The sequence below is a fragment of the Jaculus jaculus genome, chromosome 16 (genome assembly GCF_020740685.1).
Source record: "Jaculus jaculus isolate mJacJac1 chromosome 16, mJacJac1.mat.Y.cur, whole genome shotgun sequence".
Lineage (NCBI taxonomy): Eukaryota > Metazoa > Chordata > Mammalia > Rodentia > Dipodidae > Jaculus > Jaculus jaculus.
The window spans coordinates 45,759,986-45,786,777 of record NC_059117.1 but is presented as its reverse complement, the minus strand read 5'-3'; the positions used below and the strand labels follow the sequence as shown (position 1 = coordinate 45,786,777).

Genomic DNA, 26,792 nt, shown 5'->3' with positions numbered 1-26,792 from the left:
TTTTATAATCATGGAAAATGTTAATAAAAATTGTGAAAAGGAAAAACAAAAAAGAAATTAGAACAGTCGCAAGTAAATGACCTAATGCTTCACCTTAAAGCCTTGGAAAAAGAAGAACAAGGCAAACCAAAAGTCAGTAGACGGGAAGAAATAATAAGGATTAGGGCAGAAAATAATGAAATAGAAACCATAAACCAATCCAAGGAATCAATGAAACAAAGAGATGGTTGTTTGAAAGGATAAACAAAATTGATAAACCATTATCAAATCTGTCCAAAAGAAAGATTGAAGAGACACAAATTAGAGAAGAAAAAGACAACATCACAACACATACCAGAGAAATTCGAAAAATCAAGGGAAATAATATGAATACATATACTCCACTAAGTATGAAAATCTGAAAGAAATGGATGATTTCCTTGATTTATATGACCTACCTAAATCAAATCTAGATGATATTAATCACTAAAATAGACCTATAACAAGCATGGAAATCCAAGCAGTTATCAAAAATCTCCCAACTAAAAAAAGTCCAGGCCAAGATGGATTCACTGGTGAATTTTACCTGACCTTCAGGGAAGAACTAACACCATGTCTTCTTAAGCTTTTCCATAAAATAGAAAAAGAAGGAGTACTGACTAATTCTTTCTACAAAGCCAGCATCACCCTGATACCAAAATCAGGCAAAGGTGGAACAAAATAAGAAAATTACAGACCAATTTCCCTTATCAACATAGATACAAAAATTCTCAACAAAATATTGGCAAAGAGAATACAAGAATATATCAGAAAGATCATTCACCCTGACCAAGAAGGCTTTATCCCCGAGATACAGGGATGGTTCAACATATGCAAATCAATAAATGTAATACATTATATAAATGGGCTGAAGGACAAACATCACATGAATACCTCATTAGATGCATAAAAAACATTTGACAAAATCCAACATCCCTTCAGGATGAAAATCCTACAGAGACTTGAAATAGAAGGAACATATTTCAACATAATAAAGGCTACTGGTGACAAACCTACAGCCAACATATTACTAAGTGGGGAAAAACTGGAAGCTTTTCCACTAAAAACAGGAAAACACAAGGGTGACCATTGTCCCCACTTTTATTTGATATAGTACTGGAAGTCTTAGACATAGCAATAAGGCAAGAGACAATCATAGAAGGGATACAAATTGGAAAGAAACATATCAAGTTATCATTATTTGCAGATGACATGATTCTATATATAAAGGACCCTAAAGACTCTACCAGGAAACTGTTAGAGCTGATAAACACTGATAACTAAGGAGGAGGATACAAAATAAACAAACAGAAATCAGTAGCCTTCCTATATGCTACCAACAAACACACAGAGGATGAAATCAGTGAATCACTCCCATTCACAATTGCATCAAACAAAATAAGGTACCTTGGAATAAACATAACCAAGGAAGTAAAGGATCTCTACAGTGAAAACTTTAAAACACTCAAGCAAGAAATTACAGAAGACAATAGGAAATGGAAAAACCATCCCTTGTTCCTGGATTGCATGAATCAATATAGTGAAAATGGCAATTTTACCAAAAGCAATCTACACATTTAATGCAATCCCCATCAAAATTCCAACAGCATTCTTCATGCAAATTGAAAAAATAATCCAAAAATTCATTTGGAAGCACAAAAAACCCTTGGAATATCTAAAATAATACTGAGCAACAAAAACGAGGCTGGTGATATCACCAGACCTGACTTTAACCTATACTACAGAGCCACAGTAACAAAAACAGCATGGTACTGGCACAAAAGCAGACATGTAGATCAATGGAACAGAATAGAGGACCCAGATGTAAGCCCAAGTAGCTATAGCCACCTGATATTCAATAAAAATGCCCAAAATACTCATTGGAGAAAAGACAGCCTTTCAGCAAATGGTGCTGGGAAAATTGGATATGTATCTGTAGAAGGATGAAAATAGATTCTTCTCTCTCTCCATGCACAAGAATTAAGTCCAAATGGATTAAAGACCTTAACATCAGACCTTAAGCTCTGAAACTGCTAGAGGAAAAAGTAGGGGAAATCCTTCAACATATTGGTCTTGGCAATGACTTTCTGAAAATAACCCCACTTGCTCAGACAATAAAACCATAGATTAACTGCTGGGACCTCATGAAATTACAATGATTTCGTATGGCAAAGGACACTGTGAATAAAGCAAAGAGGCAACCAATAGAATGGGAAAAAATCTTTGCCAGCTATACAGCTGACAGAGGATTAATATCTAGGATATACAAAGAACTCAAAATATTAAATAATAAGAAATCAAACAAGCCAATTAAAAAATGGGCTATGGAACTAAGTAGAGTGTTCTCAATAGAAGAAATACAGGTGTCATATAAGCATCTAAGAAAATGTTCTACATCCCTAGCCATCAAGGTAATGCAGATTAAAACTACGTTGAAATTCCATCTTATTCCTGTCAGATTGGCTACCATCATGAAAATAAATGATCATAAATGCTGGCGAGGATGTGGAAGAAGTGGAACCCTCCTACGCTGCTGGTGGGAATGCAATCTGGACCAGCCATTGTGGAAGTCAGTGTGGAGGTTCCTAAAACAACTAAATATTGATCTGCCATATGGCCCTGCTATAGCACTCCTAGGCATATATCTGAAGGAATTATCTCATTACCTTAGAAACACTTGTTCAACCATGTTTACTGCTGCTCAATTCACAATAGCTGGGGAATGGAACCAGTCTAGATGTCCTTCAACTGATGAGTGGATAATGAAGATATGGCACATTTATACAATGGAGTCCTACTCAGCATTAGAGAAAGATGAAGTTATCAAATGTGCAGAAAAATAGATGGATCTGGAAAGGATTTATGCTAAGTGAGGTAACCCAGGCCCAGAAAGCCAAGCATTGCATGTTCTATCTCATATGTGGATCCTAGCTACAGATTATTGGACTTCTGTGTGGGTAGGAAGAAAACTCAGTAGCAAAGACCAGTAAACTAGAAAAGAGATATAAAGGAAAGAGAAAGGAAGGGAGGGGGGTACTTAATAGGATGGTATTGTATATATCTAAGAAGACTAATAGATTAATGGGGGTGAAAAGGCCCAAAGTGAGGTCAGGGGAAGAGACTGAGTAAAGGATAGGCGGAGGGAGGGTAATCAAAATCTATATAAATCATATAGAAACCTACTTTTTTGGACAATGGAACACTCATATGCCATCAATTGTTAGTAGAAATTTTTCAGGGCCAGGGATGGGATACCTTCCATTTGGTTGTTGGCCAGGGAGGTCTGTGATGCCTCCATAACATTATAGTCCATTGCTGAGGCCCTTGGTTTCCCACCAGGAATAGATGGTAAGACCCTATTGCTGAAGACTCCATATACTTAGGCTGCGAGGCCACTGAGAAATCCTGCTGGAACTGGGCTTAGGACCTTCTCCATGTACACCAGCTGACAGAAAGCTGGAAGAAGCCATTCTGCATGTAGTTCAATGGGAGAAAGAGATACCACCAGTGAAGACACTCAACAGTGGACACTGCAAAACTTATATTTGGCCACTCTGGCCAAATGAGCCAATGGATGCAATAGTGGCACATCTGTCATGGTGGAAACCAACTCCCCTCTAATTGGACTGGAGGCCTGCTCCATGGGAGCAAATACATCCTGATACTGAAAACTTAAAACAGGGTTAGTCATGAGCTCTGCTGCTGTCTGGCTAAAAGTATATTCTATGCTTATCAAACCATCCAGTAAGCACTCTTCTTAATGTTCATACCCATATATTAATGGTACTCTCACTTTTAGTAGAGAATCTTTTCTTTTCAGATGGCAGTGACCTTGGGATGACACAGAAGGCATCATGGTACCGGAGCCTTCCAAGGCTCAATGTCCAACATGGAAGAGGTGTCGGAAAGAATGTAAGAGCCAAAGGAAGGGTAGGACTCCTTACAATGTGTTCCTCCCAGACACAAAATGGCCGGGATATCCAAGACCTCACAGTGCCCAATACTACCTACACAAGACCATCATAAGAGGAGGAAAAGATAATGACATCAAAATAAAATAGAGACTGACTGAGATGGGGAAGGGATATAATGGAAAATGGAGTTAAAAAGGGGAAAGTGGGGGGACGGAGGGTATTACCATAGGATTATTATTATTATTTTTTTTTGCAAGGGCAAGGAGCTTTATTTCAGGCTTAAGCTTGGTCTCTTGACTTCACCAATGCAGTGGATCTGTACAAGAGCCCCAAGTAGTGGGAGGGTAGGGTTTTTTTTTATAGGGATTTGAACATAGAAGAAGAGGATGGGTACATAATTGGTTGATTTAAACAGTAACTGCACTTGTACTCTTCTGATTGGCTTAGGATTTTGGCGGTCAAAGTTGGTGGGCTGTGGCTAGGGGAACTGAACTTATCTATGACTACAGGAATGTATGGCATATTCAGTTTCCAGTAACTGTTAAACCCACCTTGCCAAAAAATAAAAACTTAGACCTTGCCAGGAAACAGACATTTAGGCCTACTTGGGACTCTGAAGCCTTTCATGGTGTCTATCTGGTTCCTGAGTCCTTCATTCCCCCCCCTCTTTGTACTATGAGAGCTAATCTTATCCTGATTGAGTTAGTGAGTAGAGTACTGTGATCTTAAAACCATAAACTGTAATGTGTTCCCTAACAAAAGCAACTAATCTATTAATTACGCAAGGTCCTATTGTGATTAGCAACAAAAATAAAATTAATGGCCCTGCTAAAGCAGACAGCAGAGTTGTTAACCATGGGGAATGACTGAACCATGACTCAAACCATCCTCTATCAGCTTTCTTTTCTTTGCTTTCCTTTCTTTCTTTCCTTTTCTTTCTTTCCTTTTCTTCTTCTTTTCTTTTCTTTTCTTTTCTTTTCCTTTCTTTCTTTCTTTCTTTCTTTCTTTCTTTCTTTCTTTCTTTCTTTCTTTCTTTCTTTCTTTTATTCCCTCCCTCCCTCCCTCCCTCCCTCCCTCCCTTCCTTCCTTCCTTCTCTTTTCCAAATTCTCTTGTACCTTCACCATTGAGTCTCTAATTATACCTGAATGGTTGATATAAAAACAACATTCTTCCCTTAAGGCCACACATAGTCCCCCTTGCTGAAGGAATAATAAGTCCAACCCCCATCTATTCCGTAATACAACCTCAGCTAAGGAATCTATATTTTTCTCTAAGTGAGTAATGGACATTTCCAGCCTCTGAATGTCTAAGTCTACACTTTCTCTCAACTCATTGTAATGTTTTCCTTGAAGGGTGAGTGCTGCAATGTCTGTTCTTCCCCCTGTCAGGCCTGCATTGGGAAATACTGTCACCAACCGGACAGTAAATAAGGCACTGGGATCGTAGCATACAGTCTTATTCCTCAGGTCTTTCCATTATCCCAGGAGACCAGTCTCCCTTTTTCTATAAAGTTGAGAGGAACGAAGTTACAGGTCTCATTTCCTTTCAAGGGAGGGAGGTAACATGGTCCATTTTGGTCAACCATGGGATATTTTTTATAATCACAAAAGTTGTTAATAAAAATTTGAAAAAAAAGAAAAAAAGAAAAAAAAATTAGAAACCTCGCAAGTAAACAACTTAGTGCTCAGCCTTAAAAGGTCTTAAAAAGAACAAGGCAAACTAAAAATCAATAGATGGGAAGAAAATAATAAAGATTAGGGCAGCATAGCAAGATATAAAATAAACATACAGAATTCAGTAGCTATCCTATATACTAACAAAAACATGTGGAGGATGAAATAAGGGAATCTCTCCCATTCATAATTGCCTCAAAAAATAAATAAAAATAAAGTACCTTGGAATAAACCTAATCAAGGAAGTGAAGGATCTCAACAATGGAAACTTTAAAATAAACACTCAAGCAAGAAATTGCAGACGATACTAGGAAATGGAAAGACATCCCATATTCTTGGGTTGGAAGAGTCAATATTGTGAAAATGCCAATTTTACCAAAAGCAATCTTCAATTCAATGCAATCCCCATTAAAATTCCAATGGCATTCTTCACAGAAATAGAATAAACAATATTAAAATTCATTTGGAAGTACAAAAAACCTCAAATAGCCAAAACAATTTTGAGTAACAAAAGTAAGACTGGTGGTATCACCACACCTGATTTTAAGCTATATTACAAAGCCAAAGTAACAAGAACAGCATGGTACTGGCACAAAGGCAGACAATGGAACAGATAATCTAGATGTTATTCCAGACAGCCACAGCCATCCGATTTTTGACAAAAAAGCCAAAAAAAAAAAAAAAAATTCACTGGAAAAAAAAGACAGCCTTTTCAACAAGTAGTGGTGGGAATACTTGATATCTATATGTAAAGGGATGAAAATAGATCTTTGTCTTTCTCCATGTACAAGTATCAAGTTCAAATGGATCAGGGACCTTAATATCAGACCTGAAACTCTGAAACTGCTAGAGGAAAAGGAAGGGAAAACCCTACAACATATTGACATAGGCAATGACTTTCTGAATATAATCCCAATTGCTCAGGAAATAAAACCACTAATTGACCACTGGGATCTCATGAAATTACAAAGCTCTTGTACAGCAAAGGAAACTGAACAGAACAAAGAGAAAACCTTCAGAATCGTAGAAAATCTTTGTCAGCTATACATCTGGCAGAAGATAAAATCCAGAATATACAAGAATTCAAAAAACAAAACAATAAGAAATCAAACAATCCAAGTAAAAAATGGGCTATGTAACTAAACAGAGAGTTCTCAAAAGAAGAAATACAGATGGCATATAAACATCTAAAAAAGTGTGCTACATAATTGGCCATCAGGGTAATGCAAATGAAAACTACTTTGAGATTCTATTTTACTCCTGTAAGAATGGCTATCATCATGAAAACAAATAACAGTAAATGGTGACTAGGATGCGGAAAAAAAGGAAACCTTCTACACTGTTGGTGGGAATATAGCCTGGTACAGTCATTGCAGAAATCAGTGTAGAGCTTCTTGAGACAGCTAAAAATAGATTTACCATATGATCCAGCTACAGCACTCCTAGGGATATATCCTAAGGACTTATCTCACTGTTTTAGAGATACTTGCTCAATCATGTTTACTGCTGCTCTGTTCACAATAGCTAGGAAATGGCACCAGCCTAAATGTCCCTCAACAGATGAATAGATAATAAAGATACGGTACATTTACAAAATGGAGTTTTATTCAGCAGTAAAGAAAAATGAAATTTGCAGGGCAATGGATCGATCCGGAAAGGATTATACTAAGTGAAGTAGCCCAGGCCCAGAAAGCCAAACATCTCATGTTCTCTCTCATATGTGGATCCTAGACACAAATGTGTAGCCTTCTGTGTGAGCTGGTACTAAAAATTGGTAGCTGAGGCCATTAAGTTAGAAAAAGGGAGGAGAGGAAAGGACTTAAGGGGATGGTATGGAAGTAGAAGAACAGATTACAGGGAGTGTAATGGCCTGAGTAAGGCCAGGAGAAGAGACTGAGTAAAAGAAGGGTGGGGAGAAGAGGGGAGGGTCAATCAAAATTCAAGATACTCTGAATAAGGCTCATGAAAACATACTTTTTTTTTTTTTTTTTTTTTGGGTTTTCAAGGTAGGGTTTCACTCTAGCCCAGGCTGACCTGGAATTCACTATGGAGTCTCAGGGTGGCCTCAAACTCACAGCGATCCTGATCCTCCTACCTCTGCCTCCCAAGTGCTGGGATTAAAGGCGTGCGCCACCACACCCGGCTCATGAAAACATACTTTTTTGGATAATGGCACTTCCAAAAGCCATAGATGGTTACAAGAAAATTTTCAGTGTCAGATATGGGATACCTTCCGGTGAGTTTTTTGCCAAGGAAGTCCCTGCTGCATCCAAAAATTATAGGCTATTGCCAAGGCCCTTGGTTTCTCATTAGAAACAGATGGTAAGACCTTATTGCTGAAGACCTCACATCCTGGGTGGGACTGAGATGAAAACCTTCTCCCTGTAGACCACCTGACTGAAAGCTGGAAACAGGTGCAGCCCTATAGGGGACAGAAATCATCAGTGGTGAAAACAGTGGACACTGGAAGCCTCAGGTTTGGCCAGCCAGGCGAAATGACCAAACGGGTGCAATGGTGGCATGTCTGCTCTAGGGGAAACTAGCTGCTCTCTAATTAGACTGGCGGCCCACTCTATGGGAGGGAATACATGCCTGGTACTGAAAACCTAATCAAAATCCTATGGCAGGAGAGGTCAAGAGCCTTAGCGGTATAAAGCCTGCTGTTGTCTGGCTAAATACATATATTATGCTCACCAAATTGCCCAGTAAGCACTACAGTTAACGTTCACATTCAAATATTAATGCTACTCTCATTTTGGTTAGACAAGCATCTCTTTTCAGATGGCAGTGACCACTGCAATGACCCAAAAGGCAACATAGTGCTGATAAGAACTGATGGAGGAGTGTCCAGCACTGAAATATCTCTAGCACACCTTCCAAGGCTCAGGGTCTGTTGTGGAAGAGGTGGAAGAAAGAATATAAGAGCCCCGAAAAAGGGTATGACTACTTACAATGAAACTGTCAAGACAGAAATTGGCCTCAATACCCAGGACCCTATACTAGTTAACAATATGTTCATAAGATCCTCATAATAGGAGACAATGACAATGGCATCAAAATAAAAAAAGAGACTAACAGAGAAAGAGGGAGGGGATATGATGGAGAATGGAATTGTGAAGGGGAAAGTGGGGGAGAGGAAGAAATGATCATGGTTTATTGTCTGTAAGTATGGAAGTTGTCAATAATAAAACAATACATTAAAAAAGAGATACCAGAAAGTCTGCAAGTAAACAACATAATGCTTGACCTTAAGACCTTGGAAAAAGAAAAACAAGGCAAAGCAATAATCTGTAGATAAGAAGAAATAAGATTAGGGCAGAAATTAATGAAATAGAAACAAACAAAAAAAATCAATGAAGCAATGAGTTGGTCCTTTGAAAGGATAAACAAGATTGATAAACTCTTAGCACATCTCACCAAAAGAGAGAAATGACATAAATTTACAACAGATACCAGAGAAATTCAGAAAATTATAGGGACATACTATAAGAACATATACTCAACTAAGTTTGAAAACCTGAGAGAAATACATGATTTCCTTTACTTATATGACCTACCAAAATTAAATCAAGAGGAGATTATCCACTTAAATAGATGTATAACAACTACAGAGATTCAAGCAGTTTTCAAAAATCTCCCAAAAAATATATATAATATATAAAATATATATATATAAAAATATATAAAATATATATATAATATATAAAATATATATATATAATATATAAAAAATCCAGACCCAGATGAATTCACTGGTGTATTTTACCAGAACTTCATGGAAGGACTAACAGCAATGCTTCTCAAACTTTTCCATGAAATAGAAAAGGAAGCAATCATACCACACTCCTACAAAGGCAGCAGTACCCTGATATCAAAACCCAACAAAGATAGAACAACAACAAAAAAAGAAAATTACAGACCAATATCCCTCAAGAAGATAGATCCAAAAATTTTCAACAAAATATTGGCAAATAGAATACAAGAATATATCAGAAAGATCATTCATTTTGACCAAGTAGGCTTTATCCTAGAGAAACAGGGATGGTTCAACATGTGCAAATCGATAACAGTAATACATTATATAAATGGACTGAAGGACAAAAAATTCACATATCATCTCATTAGATACAGAAGAGGCGTTTGACAAAATCCAATATTCCCTCGTGATAAAAGTCCTACAGAAACTAGGAACAGGGCTGGAGAGATGGCTTAGCGGTTAAGCGCTTGCCTGTGAAGCCTAAGGACCCCGGTTCGAGGCTCGGTTCCCCAGGTCCCACGTTAGCCAGATGCACAAGGGGGCGCACGCGTCTGGAGTTCATTTGCAGTGGCTGGAGGCCCTGGCGCGCCCATTCTCTCTCTCTCTGTCTCTCTCTCTCTGCCTGTCTCTCTCAAATAAATAAATAAAAACAAACAAAAAAAATTTAAAAAAAAAAAAAAAAGAAACTAGGAACAGAAGTAACATATCTCAACATAATAAAGGCTATTTATGACAAACCTACAGCCAACATAATACTAAATGGAGAAAAATTTTAAACTTTTCCACTAAATTCAGGAACATGACAAGGGTGTCCACTGTCCCCACTTTTATTTAATATAGTACTGGAAGGCTTAACCATAGCAATAAGGCAAGAGATACTCATAAAAGGGATACAAATTGGAAAGGAAGAGATCAAATTATCATTGTTTGCAGATGACATAATTCTATACATAAAGTACCCTAAAGACTCTACCAGCAAACTATTAGAGCTGAAAAACACTTAAAGCCAAAATAAACACACAGAAATCAGTAGCCTTCCTATATGCTAGCAACAAACATGCTGAGGATGAAATGAGACTACCACACCCATTCACAATTGCATCAAAAAGGAGTATACTTTGGAATAAACTTAACCAAGGAAGTGAAGGATGTCTACAATGAAAACTTTAAAACACTCAAGACAGAAATTGCAGAACACACTAGGAAATGGAATCCCTTGTTCTTGGATTGGAGGAATAAATATTGTGAAAATGGCAATCTTATCCAAAGTAATCTACACATTTAATGTAATTGCCATCAAACGTTTTTACGTAAATAGAAAAAACAATCCTAAAATTCATTGGGAAGCACAAAAACCCTCGAATATCTAAAACAATTGGGAGCAACAAAAATAAGGCTGGTGGTATCACTGTACCTGATTTTAACCTATAGTACTGAACCATAGTAACAAAAACAGCATGTACTGACACAAAACAGACACACAGATCAGTGGAACAGAATAAAGGACCTAAATGTAAGTCTGGGTAGCTACAGCCACCTGATATTTGACAAAAATGCCAAAAATACTCGTTGGAGAAAAGACAGCCTTTTTAACAAATGGTGCTGGGAAAACTGCATATTTATCTGTAGAAGGGTCCTTATCTCTCTCCATGCACAAGAATTAAGTCCAAATACCATAATATCAGACCCAAAACTCTGAAACTGCTACAGAGAAAAGTAGGTGAGACCCTTCAACATATTGGTATTGGCAATGACTTTTTGAATATAACACCAGTTACTCAAGAAATAAAACCAATGATCAACCGCTATACAAAGCTTTTGTCAGCAAAGGTCACTGTGAATACAACAAACAGGCAACTTACAGAATGGCAGTAAATCTTTGGCAACTATACATCTGACAGAGGATTAATATCCAGAATATATAAAGAACTTAAAAAACTAAATAATAACTGGGTATTGTGGCACAAACCTTTAATCCCAGCACTCAGGAAGCAGAGGTAGGAGGATTGCCGTGAGTTCGAGGCCACCCTGAGACTCCATAGTGTAGCCTGGGCTACAGTGAGACCCTACCTCAAAAACAACAAACAAAACAAACAAGCAAAACAAAACAAACAAACAAACAGAAACTAAATAATAAGAAATCAAATGACCCAATTAAAATAGGGCTATGGAACTAAATAGAGTTCTCAAAAGGAGAAATACAGATGGCATATAGACATCTTTTTTTTTCTACATCGCTAGCTATTAGGGAAATGCAGATTATAACTACTTTGAGATTCCATCTCACTCCTGTCAGAAATGGCTACCATCATGAAAGCAAATGACAATAAATGCTGGCAAGGATGCAGAAAAAGAGGAACCCTTCTACATTGTTTGTGGGAATGCAACCTGGTCCAACCATTGTGAAAATCAGTGTGAAGGTTCCTGAGACAGCTAAAAAATAGATTTACCATATGATCCAGCTATAGCACTCCTAGGGATATATCCTAAGGACTCATCTCACTATTTTAGAGATACTTGCTCAACCATGCTTTTTGCTGCTTTATTCACAATAGTTAGGAAATGGATCCAGCCTTCATGTTCTTCAAATGATAAGTGGGTAACAAACATGTGGCACATCTGTACCAGAGTTCTGCACAGCAATAAAGAAAATTAAATTTTCAGGAAAATGATGGATCTGGAAAGGATTATACTTAGTGAGATAACCCAGGCCCAGAAAGCCAAATGTCACATGTTCTCTCTCATATGTAGAATCCTAGTTACAAATTATGTGAGTTGGCATAAAACTCAGTAGCAGAGGCCAGTAAGCTAGAAAGGGGATATAAAAAGAATAGAAAGAGAGGGAAGGGGGACTTAAGAGGATGGCATCGTATATATGTAAGTAAAAGAATAGATTAATGGGGGTGGAAAGGCCTAAGTGAGTTTAGGGGAAGAGATTGAGTAAAGGAAAAGTGGTAGGAGGACTAATCAATATCTGAGGGTATGACTAAGTCATATGGAAACCTACTTTTCTGGACAATGTAACACTCAGAAGCCACAGATGTTTATTAGAAAATTTTCAGTGCCAGGGATGGGATACCTTCCAGTGAGTTGCTGGCCAGGAAGGTCCCTGATGCCCCCCCAAACATTACAGGCTATTGCCAAAGCTCTTGGTTTCCCACCAGGAATACATAATAGTAAGAGCCCATTGCTGAAGACTCTCTACATACTAGAGCTAGAAGGTCACTTAGAAATCCTTCAGGAGCTGAGCTGAAAACCTCTGTCTAAAGCAGTGGACATAAAGCAAGTGAAACCTATACTGCATGCAGCTCCATGGGAATGAGAGAAACCACTAGTGCAGAAAAAGAACAATGGACACTGCAAGCATTAAAGTTGCCCAGTCAGGCCAAATGGCCAATAGGTGCAATAGTGAAATGTCTGTTACAGGGGAAACCAACCACTCTAAAATTGGACTTGAGGCTCACTCCATGGGAGAGAATACATGCCTGAAACTGAATCTATGAAGGGGGAATTCAAAAGCCCCAGGGGTATGTTTGCTCGTGTCTGGCTAAATGTTTATACTATGCTCACCAAACTGTCCCAGTACTTCTCTTAATGTTCATACCCATGTATTAATGCTACTCTCACTTTTGATTAGAGAAGCTTCTCCTTTGAGATGGTGGTGACCTTGGGATGACTCAGCATGCACCACAGTGCTGAGAAGTGACACAGGAGTGCTAAACACTGAAATATCTCTATCACACCTTTGAAGGCTCAGATACCATTGTGGAAGAGGTGGCAGAAAGAATGCAAGAGACAAAGTGTAAGACTGCTTACAATGCACTCTTCCACACACTAAAGGATTGGACATCCATGATCTTGTAGTGCTTGACACTACCTACACAAGACCATCACAATAGGAGGAAAAATGATGACATCAACATAAAAGAGACACTGATTGAGATAGGGAGAATATATGATGGAAAGTGGAGTTGTAAAGGCAAAATGTGTGTGTGTGGGGGGGGATTACCATGCTTCAATTATGGAAGCAGTCAATTTAAAAAAAAAGGGAAAAAACAAGAAGAGTCCATCCTTAAGAACTCCAGATGGAAAGAAAGAATTAAGAACAGAGTACAAATTAATGAATTGGGAACCAAGAAAACAATTTTAAAAATCAATGAAATTAAGAGTTCATTCTTTGTAAATATACACAAGATTGATAAACCCTTGGTCAATTTGATCAAGCAAAAAAAAGAAAAAGAAGAAGAGAAAGGAAGTCTGAAATTAACAAAAGCAGAAATAAAAAGGACAGATCAGAACAAACATCAGTGAAACTGGAAGAATCATCAAGACATATTTCCAAAACCTCTACTCCACAAAACTGGATAATCTGAAAGAAATGGATAAATTCCCAGCCACCTACTACCTACCAAAAGTAAACTCAGAGCAGATTAATCTCCTATACAAACCTATCACATCCATGGAGTATGAAATGGTAATCAAAAACCTCCCCCAGCCAGGTGTGGTGGGGCACGCCTTAAATCCCAGCAGAGTAGGAGGATTGCCATGAGTTTGAAGCTATCCGGAGACCACAGAGTGAATTCTAGGTCAGCCTGGGCTAAAGTGAGACCCTACTTAGAAAAATAAATTAAAAAAAAGAAAATTACAGACCAGTGTCCCTCATGAACATAGATCCAAAAATTCTCAACAAAGCCAGGTATGGTGGTGCATGCCTTTAATCTTAACACTCAGGAGGCCATGAGTTCAAGGCCACCCTGAGACTACATAGTGAATTCTAGTTTGGCCTGAGATAGAGAGAGACCCTACCTCAAAAAAAAAAAAAAAAATCTCAACAAAATATTACAAACAGAATACAAGAATATTTACCCTGACCATGTAAGCTTCATCCCAGAGATGCAGGGATGGTTCAACATAAGCAAATTGAAAAATGTAATACACTACATAAATGGGCTGAAGGACAAAAATTACATGATCATCTCAATATATACAGAAAAGGCATTTGACAAAATCTATCCATTCATGGTAAAAGTCCTACAAAAACTGGGAATAAGCTGGGAGTGGTGATGCATGCCTTTAATCCTAGTACTTGGGAGTTGGGAGGCAGAGGTAGGAGGACTACTGTGAATTCAAGGCCACCCCGAGGCTATACAATGAATTCCAGCCTGGACAAGAGTGAAACCCTACCTTGAAAAACAACAACAACAACAAAACAAAACAAACCAAAAATCTGGGAATAGAAGAAACACATCTCAACATAATAAAGGCTACTTATGACAAAATTACAGCCAACACAATACAAAATGGAGAAAAACTTGAAGTTTTCCCACTAAAATCAGGAAAAAGACAAGGGTGTCCACTGTCCCCAGTCTTACTTAATATAGTACTGGAAGTCTTAGCTATAGCAGTAAGGCAAGAAACATATAATATAATATAATATAATATAATATAATATAATATAATATAATGTAATGTAATGTAATGTAATGTAATGTAATGTAATGTAATTAATATAATATAATATAATATAATATAATATAATATAATATAATGAGGCAAGGGATACAAATTGGAAAGGAAGAGATCAAATTACTATTATTTGCAGATGAAATAATTCTATACATAAAGAACCCTATAGACTACCAGCAAACTGTTAGAGCTGATAAACAATTTTAGCAATGTAGCAGGATATAAAATAAATACACGGAAATGAGTAGCTTTTCTATATACTAAAAACAAGCATGCAGAGGATGAAATCAGGGAATCTCTCCCATTCACAATAATTGCCTCCAGAAAAAAAAAAATGTACCTTGGAATTAATATAACCAAGAAAGTGAAGTATCTCTACAATGAAAACTTTAAAAACTCAAGTAAGAAATTACAGAAGACACTAGGAAATGGAAAAACATCTCAGGTTCTTGGATGGAAGAATCAATACTGTGAAAATACCAATCTTACCAAAAGCAATCTTACACATTTAATGGAATCCCCATTAAAATTCCAATGGCATTCTATATAGAGATAGAAAAAAAAAATCCTAACATTCATTTGGAAACACAAAAACCTCAAATAGCCAAAACAATTTTGAGCAAAAAAGTAAGGCTGGCAGTACTTCCATACCCAATTTTAAGCTATATTACAAAGCTATAGTAAGAAAAACAGCATGGCACAAAGACAGACTAGATCAATGGAAAAGAATAGCAGATACAGATGTTAATCCAGGCAATTACAGCCATCTGGTTTTTTGAGAAAAATGCCAAAAAAATTTATTGGAGAAAAGACAGCCTCTTCAACAAGTGATGCTGGGACAAGTGGATATCTGTATGTAGAAGGAAAATAGATCCTTGTCTTTTTCCACGCATAAGAATCAAGTCCAGATGGAGCAGGGACCTTAATATCAGACCTGAAACTGCTAGAGTAAAAAGTAGGGGAAACTTTTCCACATATTGGCACAGGCAATGACCTTCTGAATATAACCCCAGGTGCTCAGGAAATAAAACCACTAATCAACCACTGGGATCTCATGAAATTACAAAGCTTTTGTACAGCAAAGGACACTGTGAATAGCGCAAAGATGCAACCTACAGAATGGGAGGAAATCTTTGCCAGTCATTCATTCATCTGACAGGGGATTGATATCTAGAATATAAAAAGAACCCAAAAAACAAAACAATAAGAAATCAAACAACCCACTTAAAAAATGGGCTATGGAACTAAATAGAGAGTTCTCAAAGGAAGAAATACAGATGGCATATAAACAAATAAGAAAGTGTTCTATATTCTCAGTTATCAGGGAAATACAAATTAAACTACTTTGAGATTCCATCTTACTCCTGTTGGAATGGCTACCATCATGAAAACAAATAACAATAAATGTTGGTGAGAATGCGGAAAACGGGGAACCCTTCTACACTGTTGGTAGGAATGTTAATCTGGCACAGCCATTGTGGAAATCAGTGTGGAGGTTCTTGCGACAGCTAAAAATAGATTTATCATATGATCCAGCTATAGCACTCCTAGGCATATATCCTAATGACTCTTTTCACTACCTTAGAGATTCTTGCACAACTATGTTTATTGCTACTCTATTCACAATAGCTAGGAAAGGGAACCAGCCTATATGTCCTTCAACAGATGAATGGATAATAAAAATGTGGTACCAAAATCCAGGATATTGTAAATAAGCCAAATAATAACCTACTTTGTTGGATAATGGCACATCCAGAAGCCATAGACGATTACTAGAAAAATTTCAGTGCCAGGGATGGGATACCTTCCATTGAGTTGTTAGCCAGTGAGGTTCTTGATGTCCCCAAGTTTATTACCAAATCTCTTGGTTTCCCACCAGGAATAGAATAGACCCGGTTGCTGAAGACTTCACATGCCTGGGCAGCAAGGTCACCAAGAAATCAAACTGGACCTGAGCTGAAAATCTTCTCCCAGTAGACCAGCTGACAGAAAGCTGTCAAAAACTGCACTGCATGCAGCCTTATGGGAGACAGAAGCAACCAGTGGTGAAAGCAGTGGGCACTGCAAGCCTCAAGTTTGGCCAGCCAGGCCAAGCAAGCCAACAGGTGCAATAGTGGCATGTCTGTTAGGGGGAAACCAACTGCTCACTAACTAGACTGGAGACCTGCTCTATGACCTCTACTTCCCTCTGACTCTTGGTTGCTTCTATTATGCACTCTTGTCATGATGTACCTACAGGCCAAGTGACCACAGAACAAAACTTTTGAAACCTTAAGACCAAAGAAATATTTCATCCTCATAAGTTCATCATCTCAGGTATGTTGTTACAGCAACAGAAAACTCTAGCACTACGAAATGTACATTAATATAACCATAGCAAACTGTTACTTTATAAAAACATTACTGTGTGAATAAATGTACTAATGGACTAACAATTATAAATTATTTATAATAACTGATGTTACTGGTTGATCATATGAAAATAAATTAACACTATGTGTTTCCCTAAGTGAACAATACCTAGAGAGAGAGCTTTCCCTTGCTGTTGCTTGCCATTAACTATCATACCTTGGCTTCAATTTGTCGATAGCAAGATATACCATATATTGTGGCTCCATTTCCATTTCTGGGTGGCAAGTGAAAAAACACAGTGTCTAAGAAAAACACAGAAAATACTATATTTACATAGTGTCCCAGATAAAAAGAAAGTAAAAAGTCATAAAAAAACAAATGGCACCATGTGAATCTTAAATAGATCCAAGAAATTATGGGGATAACTGAAGAAAAGTGAACCAAAACTGGATGTGAAATATTATGGAATTACTACTAAATCTTTTAGCTGTAATAACAAAACTGTAAGTTATGCTTAAGAATAAATGGATTCTTGTGAGTTATTTATTTATTTATTTTTTTTTGAGGCAGGATCTCACCGTAGCCTAGGCTGGTCTTGAACTCACAATGGTCCATCTCCACAGCCTGGAATGACTAGAGGTTAGGTAGGAGGTGTATGTGCTTAAGTAGTGAGATGGCCAATATTTGTCAGCAAACCATTTTTGATCTTTAGCATAGTATGGACAAAACTGAACATACACACAAATATAATCAGAGAGTATTCACTATAACTGAATTTCAGTTTTCCCACTGAGCTGAAAAGGCTTATTTATAGTAAAGTGAGGAAGAAAAAAAATTTTGAGTTACAAATCCTGCATTTAAATTTTAATCAAACTGCACAGAAACATTTGATTCATTTTAGCAGAAAATCCAGCTAAATTTAATTTGGCATTTTGGTAGAGCCTCTATATCAGTGTAAAATGCATTTCTTCATTAAGCCTGGCAGTGCACTCATTCAGATCATGAGACTGTGTGGCCTACTGTGCTCAGAGGGTGACTCAGAGCACTTACTTTGATAGTGAGAGACACTGTAAGAGCTTTTTATAACACTCCTTTCTCTGAAGGTTGAATACCACTCTTCATGTAAGCAACTGGATTCACAAGTAAAGCACTGTGACAGCAATGGCTACAGAGTTGAACCTGTTTCTAGGTGGGCATTGGAGGACCTAGTTAGGTATAAAGTTAGAACCTCCAGACAATGTACAGCTGGTGCAGGTAAGCCATTTTATAATTCTGCCTCAGAGGCGAAACTCTGGCTAAACATGAAAGTCTGGCAGGAGGGTCATCAAGGGCTACTGGTCAGGGCCAATGTCAGCCTAGTGCTCTCTGGAGGTTCTTCAGTGCGTGATTAGTCATCTCCAATAGCATATAAACAATTACTTATTTATTTTGATTTTTCGAGGTAGGGTCTTGCTCTAGCCCAGGATGACCTAGAATTGGCCTCAAGCTGGCCTCAAACTCATAGCTATCCTTCTACCTCTGCCTCTCAAATGTTGGGATTAAAGGCATGTGCCACCATTCCTGGCTGAACTTTTTTTTTTTTGGTTTTTAGAGGTAGGGTCTCATTGTAGCCCAGGCTTACCTGGAATTCACTCTGTATTCTCAGGGTTGCCTCGACCTCATGGCGATCCTCTTACCTCTGACTCCTGAGTGCTGGGATTAAAGGCATGTGCCACCATGTCCGGCATGAACTTTTTAAAAAAAATTATTTATTCGAAAAAAGGAGATAGATAGATAGATAGATAGATAGAGAGAGAGAGAGATAGATAGATAGATAGATAGGGAGAGAATGGACATGCCAAAGCCTCTAGCCAATGCAAACAAATTCCAGATACATGTTCCACCATGTGCATCTGGTTTACATTGGTACTGGGGAATTGAACCTGGGTCCTTAGGCTTTGCAGGCAAGTGCCTTAACCCCTAAGCCATCTCTCCAGCCCTGAATATTTTATAAATAATCACAATAGGCCCAAAGACTTTCCTTTATCAAAGCATTAAGGGCTGGAGAGATAGCTCAGTGGTTAATGTGTTTGCCTGCAAAGCCTAAGGACCCAGGTTCAATTCCCTAGTACCCACAAGGTGGCACATGTATCTTGAGTTTGTTTGCAGTGGCTAGAGACACTGGCAAGCCCATTCTCTCTCTCTCTCAAATGAATAAATAATTAAAAAAAAAAGGATATTCAAGCTGGGCATGGTGGTGTACGCCTTTAATCCCAGCACTTGAGAGGCAGAGGTAGGAGGATTGTTGTGAGTTCAAGGCCACACTGAGACTACATAGTGAATCCCAGGTCAGCATGAGCTAGAGACCCTACCTCGGAAAGCCAATAATAATATTAATAATAAAACAAAAAAGATATTCAAGATGACATGGCAAAAATTTTTCACAAGTAACATCTGCTAATCACTCCACTGTTTAATCACATACCTTCCTGGTAGTTGTGTGCGCCATCTGGTAAGGCAAGAAAGGGCAAATACTTCCATTCTTCAGGTAAAGTGTGGCTGTCATGTCCATCTCCTGGAATCAGTGGTGGGTAAGAGAATTCAACCTAAAATGGTAAAGAATGTTACCTAAACGTGGCTGATCAAAGAGAGCATCATAACACTAAATGACTGAAGTGGGGACAAATCACATCTGTTGATGCCATTTGAGCCTAGCAAACCAACATCATAGAAGAAGAAGATTATTAAAAGAAGGAAAGATATGAACTGTCCTTCCTTTCGGATTTAAAGGCCCTGGTTATAACTCAAAATGCTACCTAATCCTAAAATAGTTATTAAAAAATGGAACTTTAGGCACTATATGCATTTCCAAGAATTTAAGGAGTAAAATTAAGGCTATTCTAGGCTGACTTGGTCTCAGACTGTTTATAACATGTTTTCTTTGGGTAAATGTGCTCAGAATTTCAAAATGCAACTTTGGGAACATAATGCATTCATACCTTGTAGATTGCCTGCACAGTAGTAGCAATTCTAGAATTCTTGTCTCTTGCTGATAGATTTGTTATCAACAAATATTTACACTTGTTTGCAAACTGACAGCCTAAGCTGTATTCTTTAGTACCCATGTAAAGTTAGACACACAAATTAGATGGAGCTGGAGTTTGTGTTTTGTAAATTTTTTTAAAAGATTTTATCTATTTATATGAGACAGGCAGACAGAGAAAGAAAGAGGCAGAAAGACAGAGAGAAGAGAGAGAGAGAGAGACTGGGCACGCCAGGGCCTCCAGCCACTGTGAACAAACTCCAAATACATGTGCCGCATTGTGCATCTGGCTTACATGGGTCCTGGGGAATTGAGCCTTGAACCAGGGTCCTTAGGTTTCACAAGCAAGTGCTTAACCACTAAGCCATCTCTCCAGTCCCTGTAAAATTTTTAATAACTAAAAAATAGGAGCTGGAGAGATGGCTTACTGGTCAAGGTGCTTACCAACAAAGCCTAAGGACCCAGGTTTGATTCCCCAGTACCCATGTAAAGCCAGAAATACAAGGTGGCACATGTGACTAGAGTTTACAGTGGCTAGAGGCCTTGGGGTTCCCATTCTCTCCATATGCCTTTTCCTCTCTCCCTCCCCTCAAATAAATAAGTAAAATATTTATTTTTTTTAAAGGCCAGGCGTGGTGGTACACACCTTTAATCCCAGCACTCGGGAGGCAGAGGTAGGAGGATCACCATGAGTTCGAGGCCACCCTGAGACTACAGAGTGAATTCCAGGTCAGCCTGAGCTAGAGTGAAACCCTACCTTGGAAAACCAAATAAAATAGGCCAGACATGGTGGTGCACACCTTTAATCCCATCACTGGGGAGCAGAGGTAGGAGGATCACTGTGAGTTTGAGGCCAGCCTGAGACTACGTAGTGAATTCCAGGTCAGCTTGGGCTAGAGCGAGACCCTACCTTGAGAAACCAAAGAATAATATAAAATCAAATAATAAGGGGGAAGGGGGAATCCAGGGCCAGTGAGATGGCCTAATGTTTAAGAACATAACCTTTGGCCAGATGTGGTGGTGCACAACTTTAATCCCAGCACTCTGGAGGCAGAAGTAGGAGAATCACCATGAGTTTGAGGCCACCCTGAGACTCCATAGTGAATTCCAGGTCAGCTGAGCTGGAGTGAAACCCTATCTCAAAAAAACAAAAAGAGAATATAACCTTTGGGCTGGAGAGATGGCTTAGCAGCTAAGGTGTTTGCCTGCTTCTGGTTCAATTACCCAGGACCCACGTAAGCCAGATGCACAAGAGTGTATGCATCTGGAGTTTGTTCGCAGTGGCTAGAAGTCCTGGCACACCCACTCTCTAATAAATATTTTATTTTTTTAATTAATTTATTAGTTTTCTTTTCAGCAAATACAGGCAGTTTGGTACCATTGTTTAGGCTCATCCATGACCTACCCCCACAATGGCCCCTCCTTGTTGATGTAAATGGGTCGTGCATTGTGGAGTTAGCCCACAGTTATTGGTAGGATAAATGTATTTTTTAAGAATTATTTTATTTTATTTTTATTTGAGAGAGAAAGAGGCAGAGAGAGAGTGGGCACGACAGGGCCTTTAGCCACTGCAAACGAACTCCAGACATATGCGCTCCACTTGTGCATCTGGCTTATTTGAGTCCTGGGAAAACAAACTGAGGTCCTTTGGCTTTGCAGGCAAAATGCCTTAACTGCTAAGCCATCTCTCCAACCCTTAAAAAAAAAAAGATCATAACCTTTCCAGACATGAGACTTCCCATGACTGATTCCCTAGCATACACATCAACAGCTGGGCATGGCCATGCATATCTGCAACCCCTGTCTTGCGAGTAGTAGAGACCAGAGAATTGCCAGGGCTCATGAAAATGGCAAACTCCTGAATTAGTGAAGATTGGGTCTCAAGTAAACAAGAGGACAGCAATGGAAAGAAATGACCAACATTTTCCTGCCGCTTGTGCACAGGGTACCACAACTGCACACACACACACAAGAGTATTAAAAATATCACAACAGGGCTGGAGAGCTGGCTTAGTGGTTAAGCGCTTGCCTGTGAAGCCTAAGGAACACGGTTCGAGGCTCGGTTCTCCAGAACCCATGTTAGCCAGATGCAGAAGGGGGTGCACGTGTCTGGAGTTCCTTTGCAGTGGCTAGAGGCCCTGGCGCACCCATTCTCTCATTGTCTCTCTATCTGCCTCTTCCTCTCTCTGTCTGTCACTGTCAAATAAATAAAAATAAACAAAAAAACTTTTAAAAAAATCACAACAGCCAAGATATTTTTTATGTTTTTTAGTATTTTTAAAATATTTATTTATTTAAGAATGCAAGAAAGATTCAGCAGCACATGGAACATTCTCTAAAATAGACCATATATTAGGACACAAAGCAAATCTTAACAAATTCAAGAAAATTGAAATAATTCCTTGCATTCTATCTGACCACAATGGAATTAAACTACAAATCAGTAGCAAGAAAGGCTATAGAGCATACACAAAATCATGGAAACTAAACAATACACTACTGAATGATGAATGGGTCAATGAAGAAATCAAGAAGGAAATCAAAAAATTTATAGAGTCAAACGATAATGAAAACACAACATACTAAAATCTCTGGGACACAATGAAGGCAGTTCTAAGAGGTAAATTTATAGCATTAAGTGCCTATATTAAGAAATTAGAAAGGTCGCAAGTAAACGACCTAATGCTTTGCCTTAAAGCCTTGGAAAAAGAACATGGCAAACCAAAAACCAGTAGACGGGAAGAAATAATAAAGATTAGGGCAGAAATTAATGAAATAGAAACAAAAAGAACAATCCAAAGAATTAATGAAACAAAGAGTTGGTTCTTTGAAAAGACAAAAAAGATTGATAGACCCTTAGCAAATCTGCCCAAAAGAAAGAGAGAAGAGACACAAATTAATAAAATCAGGGATGAACAAGGTAACATCACAACAGATTCCAGAGAAATTCAAAAAATCCTAGGGACATACTATAAAAGCATATACTCCACAAAGTATGAAAATCTGACAGAAAAGGATGATTTCATTGATCTATACGACCTACCTAAATTAAATCAAAATGAGATTAACCACTAATAGACCTATAACAAACATGGAGATCCGAACAGTTATCAATAATCTCCCAACGAAAAAAAGCCTAGGCCCAGATGGATTCACTGCTGAATTTTACCAGACTTTTAAGTAAGAGCTAACACCATTGCTTCTTAAGCTTTTCCAGGAAATAGAAAAAGAAGGAATTCTAACAAACTCCTTCTATGAGGCCAGCATCACCCTGAAACCAAAACCAGGCAAAGATAGAACAAAAAAAGAAAATTACAGACCAATCTCCCTCATGAACATAGATGCAAAAATTCTCAACAAAATATTGGCCAACAGAATACAAGAGTATATCAAAAAGATCATTCACCCTGACCAAGTAGACTTTATTCCAGAGATGCAGGGATGGTTCAACATACGCAAATCTATAAATGTAATACATTACATAAACAGGTTGAAAGACAAAAATCACATGATCATCTCTTTAGACGCAGAGAAAGCATTTTACAAAATCCAACATCCCTTCATGATAAAAGTCCTACGGAAACTGGGAATAGAAGGAACATATCTCAACATAATAAAGGCTATTTATGACAAGCCTACAGCCAACATATTACTAAATGGGGAAAAACTGGAAGCTTTTCCACTAAAATCAGGACCAAGACAAGTGTGTCCACTGTCCCCACTTTTATTTAATATAGTTTTAGAAGTCTTAGCCATAGTAATAAGGCAAGAGACACACATAAAAGGGATACAAATTAGAAAGGAAGAGATCAAGTTATTATTTACAGATGACATGATTCTATACATAAAGGACCCTAAAGACTCTACTAGCAAACTGTTAGAGCTGATCAAAACCTACAGCAATGTAGCAGGATACAAAATAAATACACAGAAATCAGTAGCTTTCATATATGCTAACAACAAAAACACAGAGGATGAAATCAGAGAATCACTCCCGTTCACAATTGCATCAAAAAAAAATAAAGTACCTTGGAATAAACCTAACCAAGGAAGTAAAGAATCTCTACAATGAGAACTTTAAAACACTCAAGCGAGAAATTGCAGAAGACACTAGAAAGTGGAGAAACATCCCTTGTTCCTGGATTGGATGAATCAATATTGTGAAAATGGCAATCTTACCAAAAGCAATCTACACATTTAATGCAATCACTATCAAAATTCCAAAGGCTTTCTTCATGGAAATAGAAAAAACAATCCAAAAATTCATTTGGAATCACAAAAAACATCGAATATCTAAAATAACACTGAGCAACAAAAATAAGGCTGGTGGTATTACCATACCTGATTTTAACCTATACTACAGAGCCATAGTAACAAAAACAGCATGGTACTGGCACAAAAACAGACATGTGGATCAGTGGAACAGAATAGAGGACCCAGATGTAAGCCCAAGTAGCTATAGCCACCTGATATTCAATAAAAATGCCAAAAATACTCAGTGGAGAAGAGACAGCCTCTTCAGCAAATGGTGTTGGGAAAACTGGATATGTATCTGTAGAAGGATGAAAATAGATTCTTCTCTCTCTCCATGCACAAGAATTAAGTCCAAATGGATTAAAGACCTTAACATCAGACCTGAAACTCTGAAACTTCTAGAGGAAAAAGTAGGGGAAACCCTTCAACATATTGGTGTTGGCAAAGACTTTCTGAATACAACCCCAATTGCTCAGGCAATAAAACCAGAGATTAATCACTGGGACCTCATGAAATTACAAAGATTTTACACTGCAAAGGACACAGTGAAAAAAGCAAAGAGGCAACCTACAGAATGGGAAAAAATCTTCGCCAGCTATATATCTGATAGAGGATTAATATCTAGGATATACAAAGAACTCAAAAAGTTAAATAATAAGGAATCAAACAAGCCAATCAAAAAATGGGCTATAAAGCTAAATAGAGCAATCTCAAAGGAAGAAATACAAATAGCAGATAGCAGATAAGCGTCTAAAAAAATGTTGTACGTCACTAGTCATCAGGGAAATGCAAATTAAAACTACATTGAGATTCCATCTCACTCCTGTCAGATCAGGGATGTGGAAAAAAAGGAACCCTTCTACACTGCTGGTGGGAATGCAATCTGGTCCAGCCATTGTGGAAATCAGTGTGGAGGTTTCTAAAACAGCTAAAGATTGATCTACCATATGACCCAGCTATAACACTCCTAAGCATACATCCAAAGGACTCATCTCATTTCCTTAGAAGTACATGTTCAACCATGTTTATTGCTGCTCAATTTATATTAGCTGGAAAATGGAACCAGCCTAGATGTCCCTTAACAGATGAGTGGATAATGAAGATGTGGCACATTTATACAATGGAGTTCTACTCAGCGGTCAAGCAAAATGAAGTTATGAAATTTGCAGAAAAATGGATGGACCTGGAAAGTATTATACTAAGTCAGGTAACCCAGGCCCAGAAAGCCAAGCGCCACATGTTCTCTCTCATATGTGGATCCTAGGTACAGATGACTGGGCTTCTGCTGAGAGTGAAAATACTTAGTAGCAGAGGCCAGTAAGGTAAAAAGGAGACATAAAGGGTAGAGAAAGGAAGGGAGGAGGATACTTAATAGGTTGATATTGTATATATGTAATTACAATGATTGTAATGGGGAGGTAATATGATGGAGAATGGAATTTCTAATGGGAAAGTGTGGGGGTCTGGAGGGAGGGAATTACCATGGGATATATTTTATAATCATGGAAAATGTTAATAAAAATTAAAAAAAAAAGAATGCAAGAAAGAGGCAGAGAGACCGAGAGAAAGAGAGAGAGAGAGAGAGAGAGAGAGAGAGAGAGAGAGAGAGAGAGGGAATTCCATACACACGCACCACCTTACGTGGGTCCTGGAGAATCTAATTGAGATCCTTTGGCTTTGCAGCCAACGCTTTAACCGCTAAGCCATCTCTCCAGCCCCTGTTTTTAGTATTTTTATTTATTTGCAAGCAGAGAGAGATAGAAAGAAGAGTGACAGCGAGAATGGACATGGCAGGACCTCCAGCTATTGCAAACAAATTCTTGATGCATGGGTTACTTTGTGCATCTGACTTTATGTGGGTATTATGGAATCAAACTTGGGTCATTAAGCTTTGCTTTAACCACTAAAGACCCCAGGTATTTAATTTAAATTGTAACCACTGAGCTCTCTCTCCAGCCCTTAATTTAAATCTTAAACAACAATGCTACCAATTAAAATATATCTGAGGGCTGGAGAGATGGCTTAGCAGTTAAGGCACTTGTTGGCAAAGCCAAAGGACCCAGGTTTGATATCCCAGTACCCACATAAAGCCAGATAGATGGACAAGATGGCACATGCATCTAGAATTTGTTTGCAAAATACAAAGCGAACCAAAGAGAAAACACATGCTGGAAATTAAAAAAAGGAAAAAAAAAAAGGTAGTATATTCATGCCCCAACTAACAGAACAAAATAAAAGCACAAACCAAGACTGCTTAAATCAACTGCTGAAGTACACAAACTTAAAAACACAATCTCTTAAACAGAATGTAAAAAAAAAAAAGTATCAGTAAGTT

The 26,792-nt window shown here is 38.1% G+C and overlaps 1 protein-coding gene across 4 annotated transcripts in view; it reads right to left on the bottom strand.

Annotated features, from left to right (window-relative positions):
• The window catches only part of Avl9 (AVL9 cell migration associated), a 119,939-nt gene that overhangs the window by 80,240 nt on the left and 12,907 nt on the right, over nucleotides 1-26,792 (bottom strand). For 2 of the 4 annotated variants that reach the window (XM_004652754.2, XM_045135831.1), the window contains exons 2-3: nucleotides 19,646-19,766; nucleotides 17,398-17,483 (exon numbers count right to left, since the gene is read on the bottom strand). In XM_004652754.2, coding sequence (XP_004652811.1) covers nucleotides 17,398-17,483; nucleotides 19,646-19,766 — 207 coding nt within the window. The remainder of the gene's footprint in view (nucleotides 1-17,397; nucleotides 17,484-19,645; nucleotides 19,767-26,792) is intronic. The other 2 variants (XM_045135832.1, XM_045135833.1) reach the window with 1 other exon arrangement.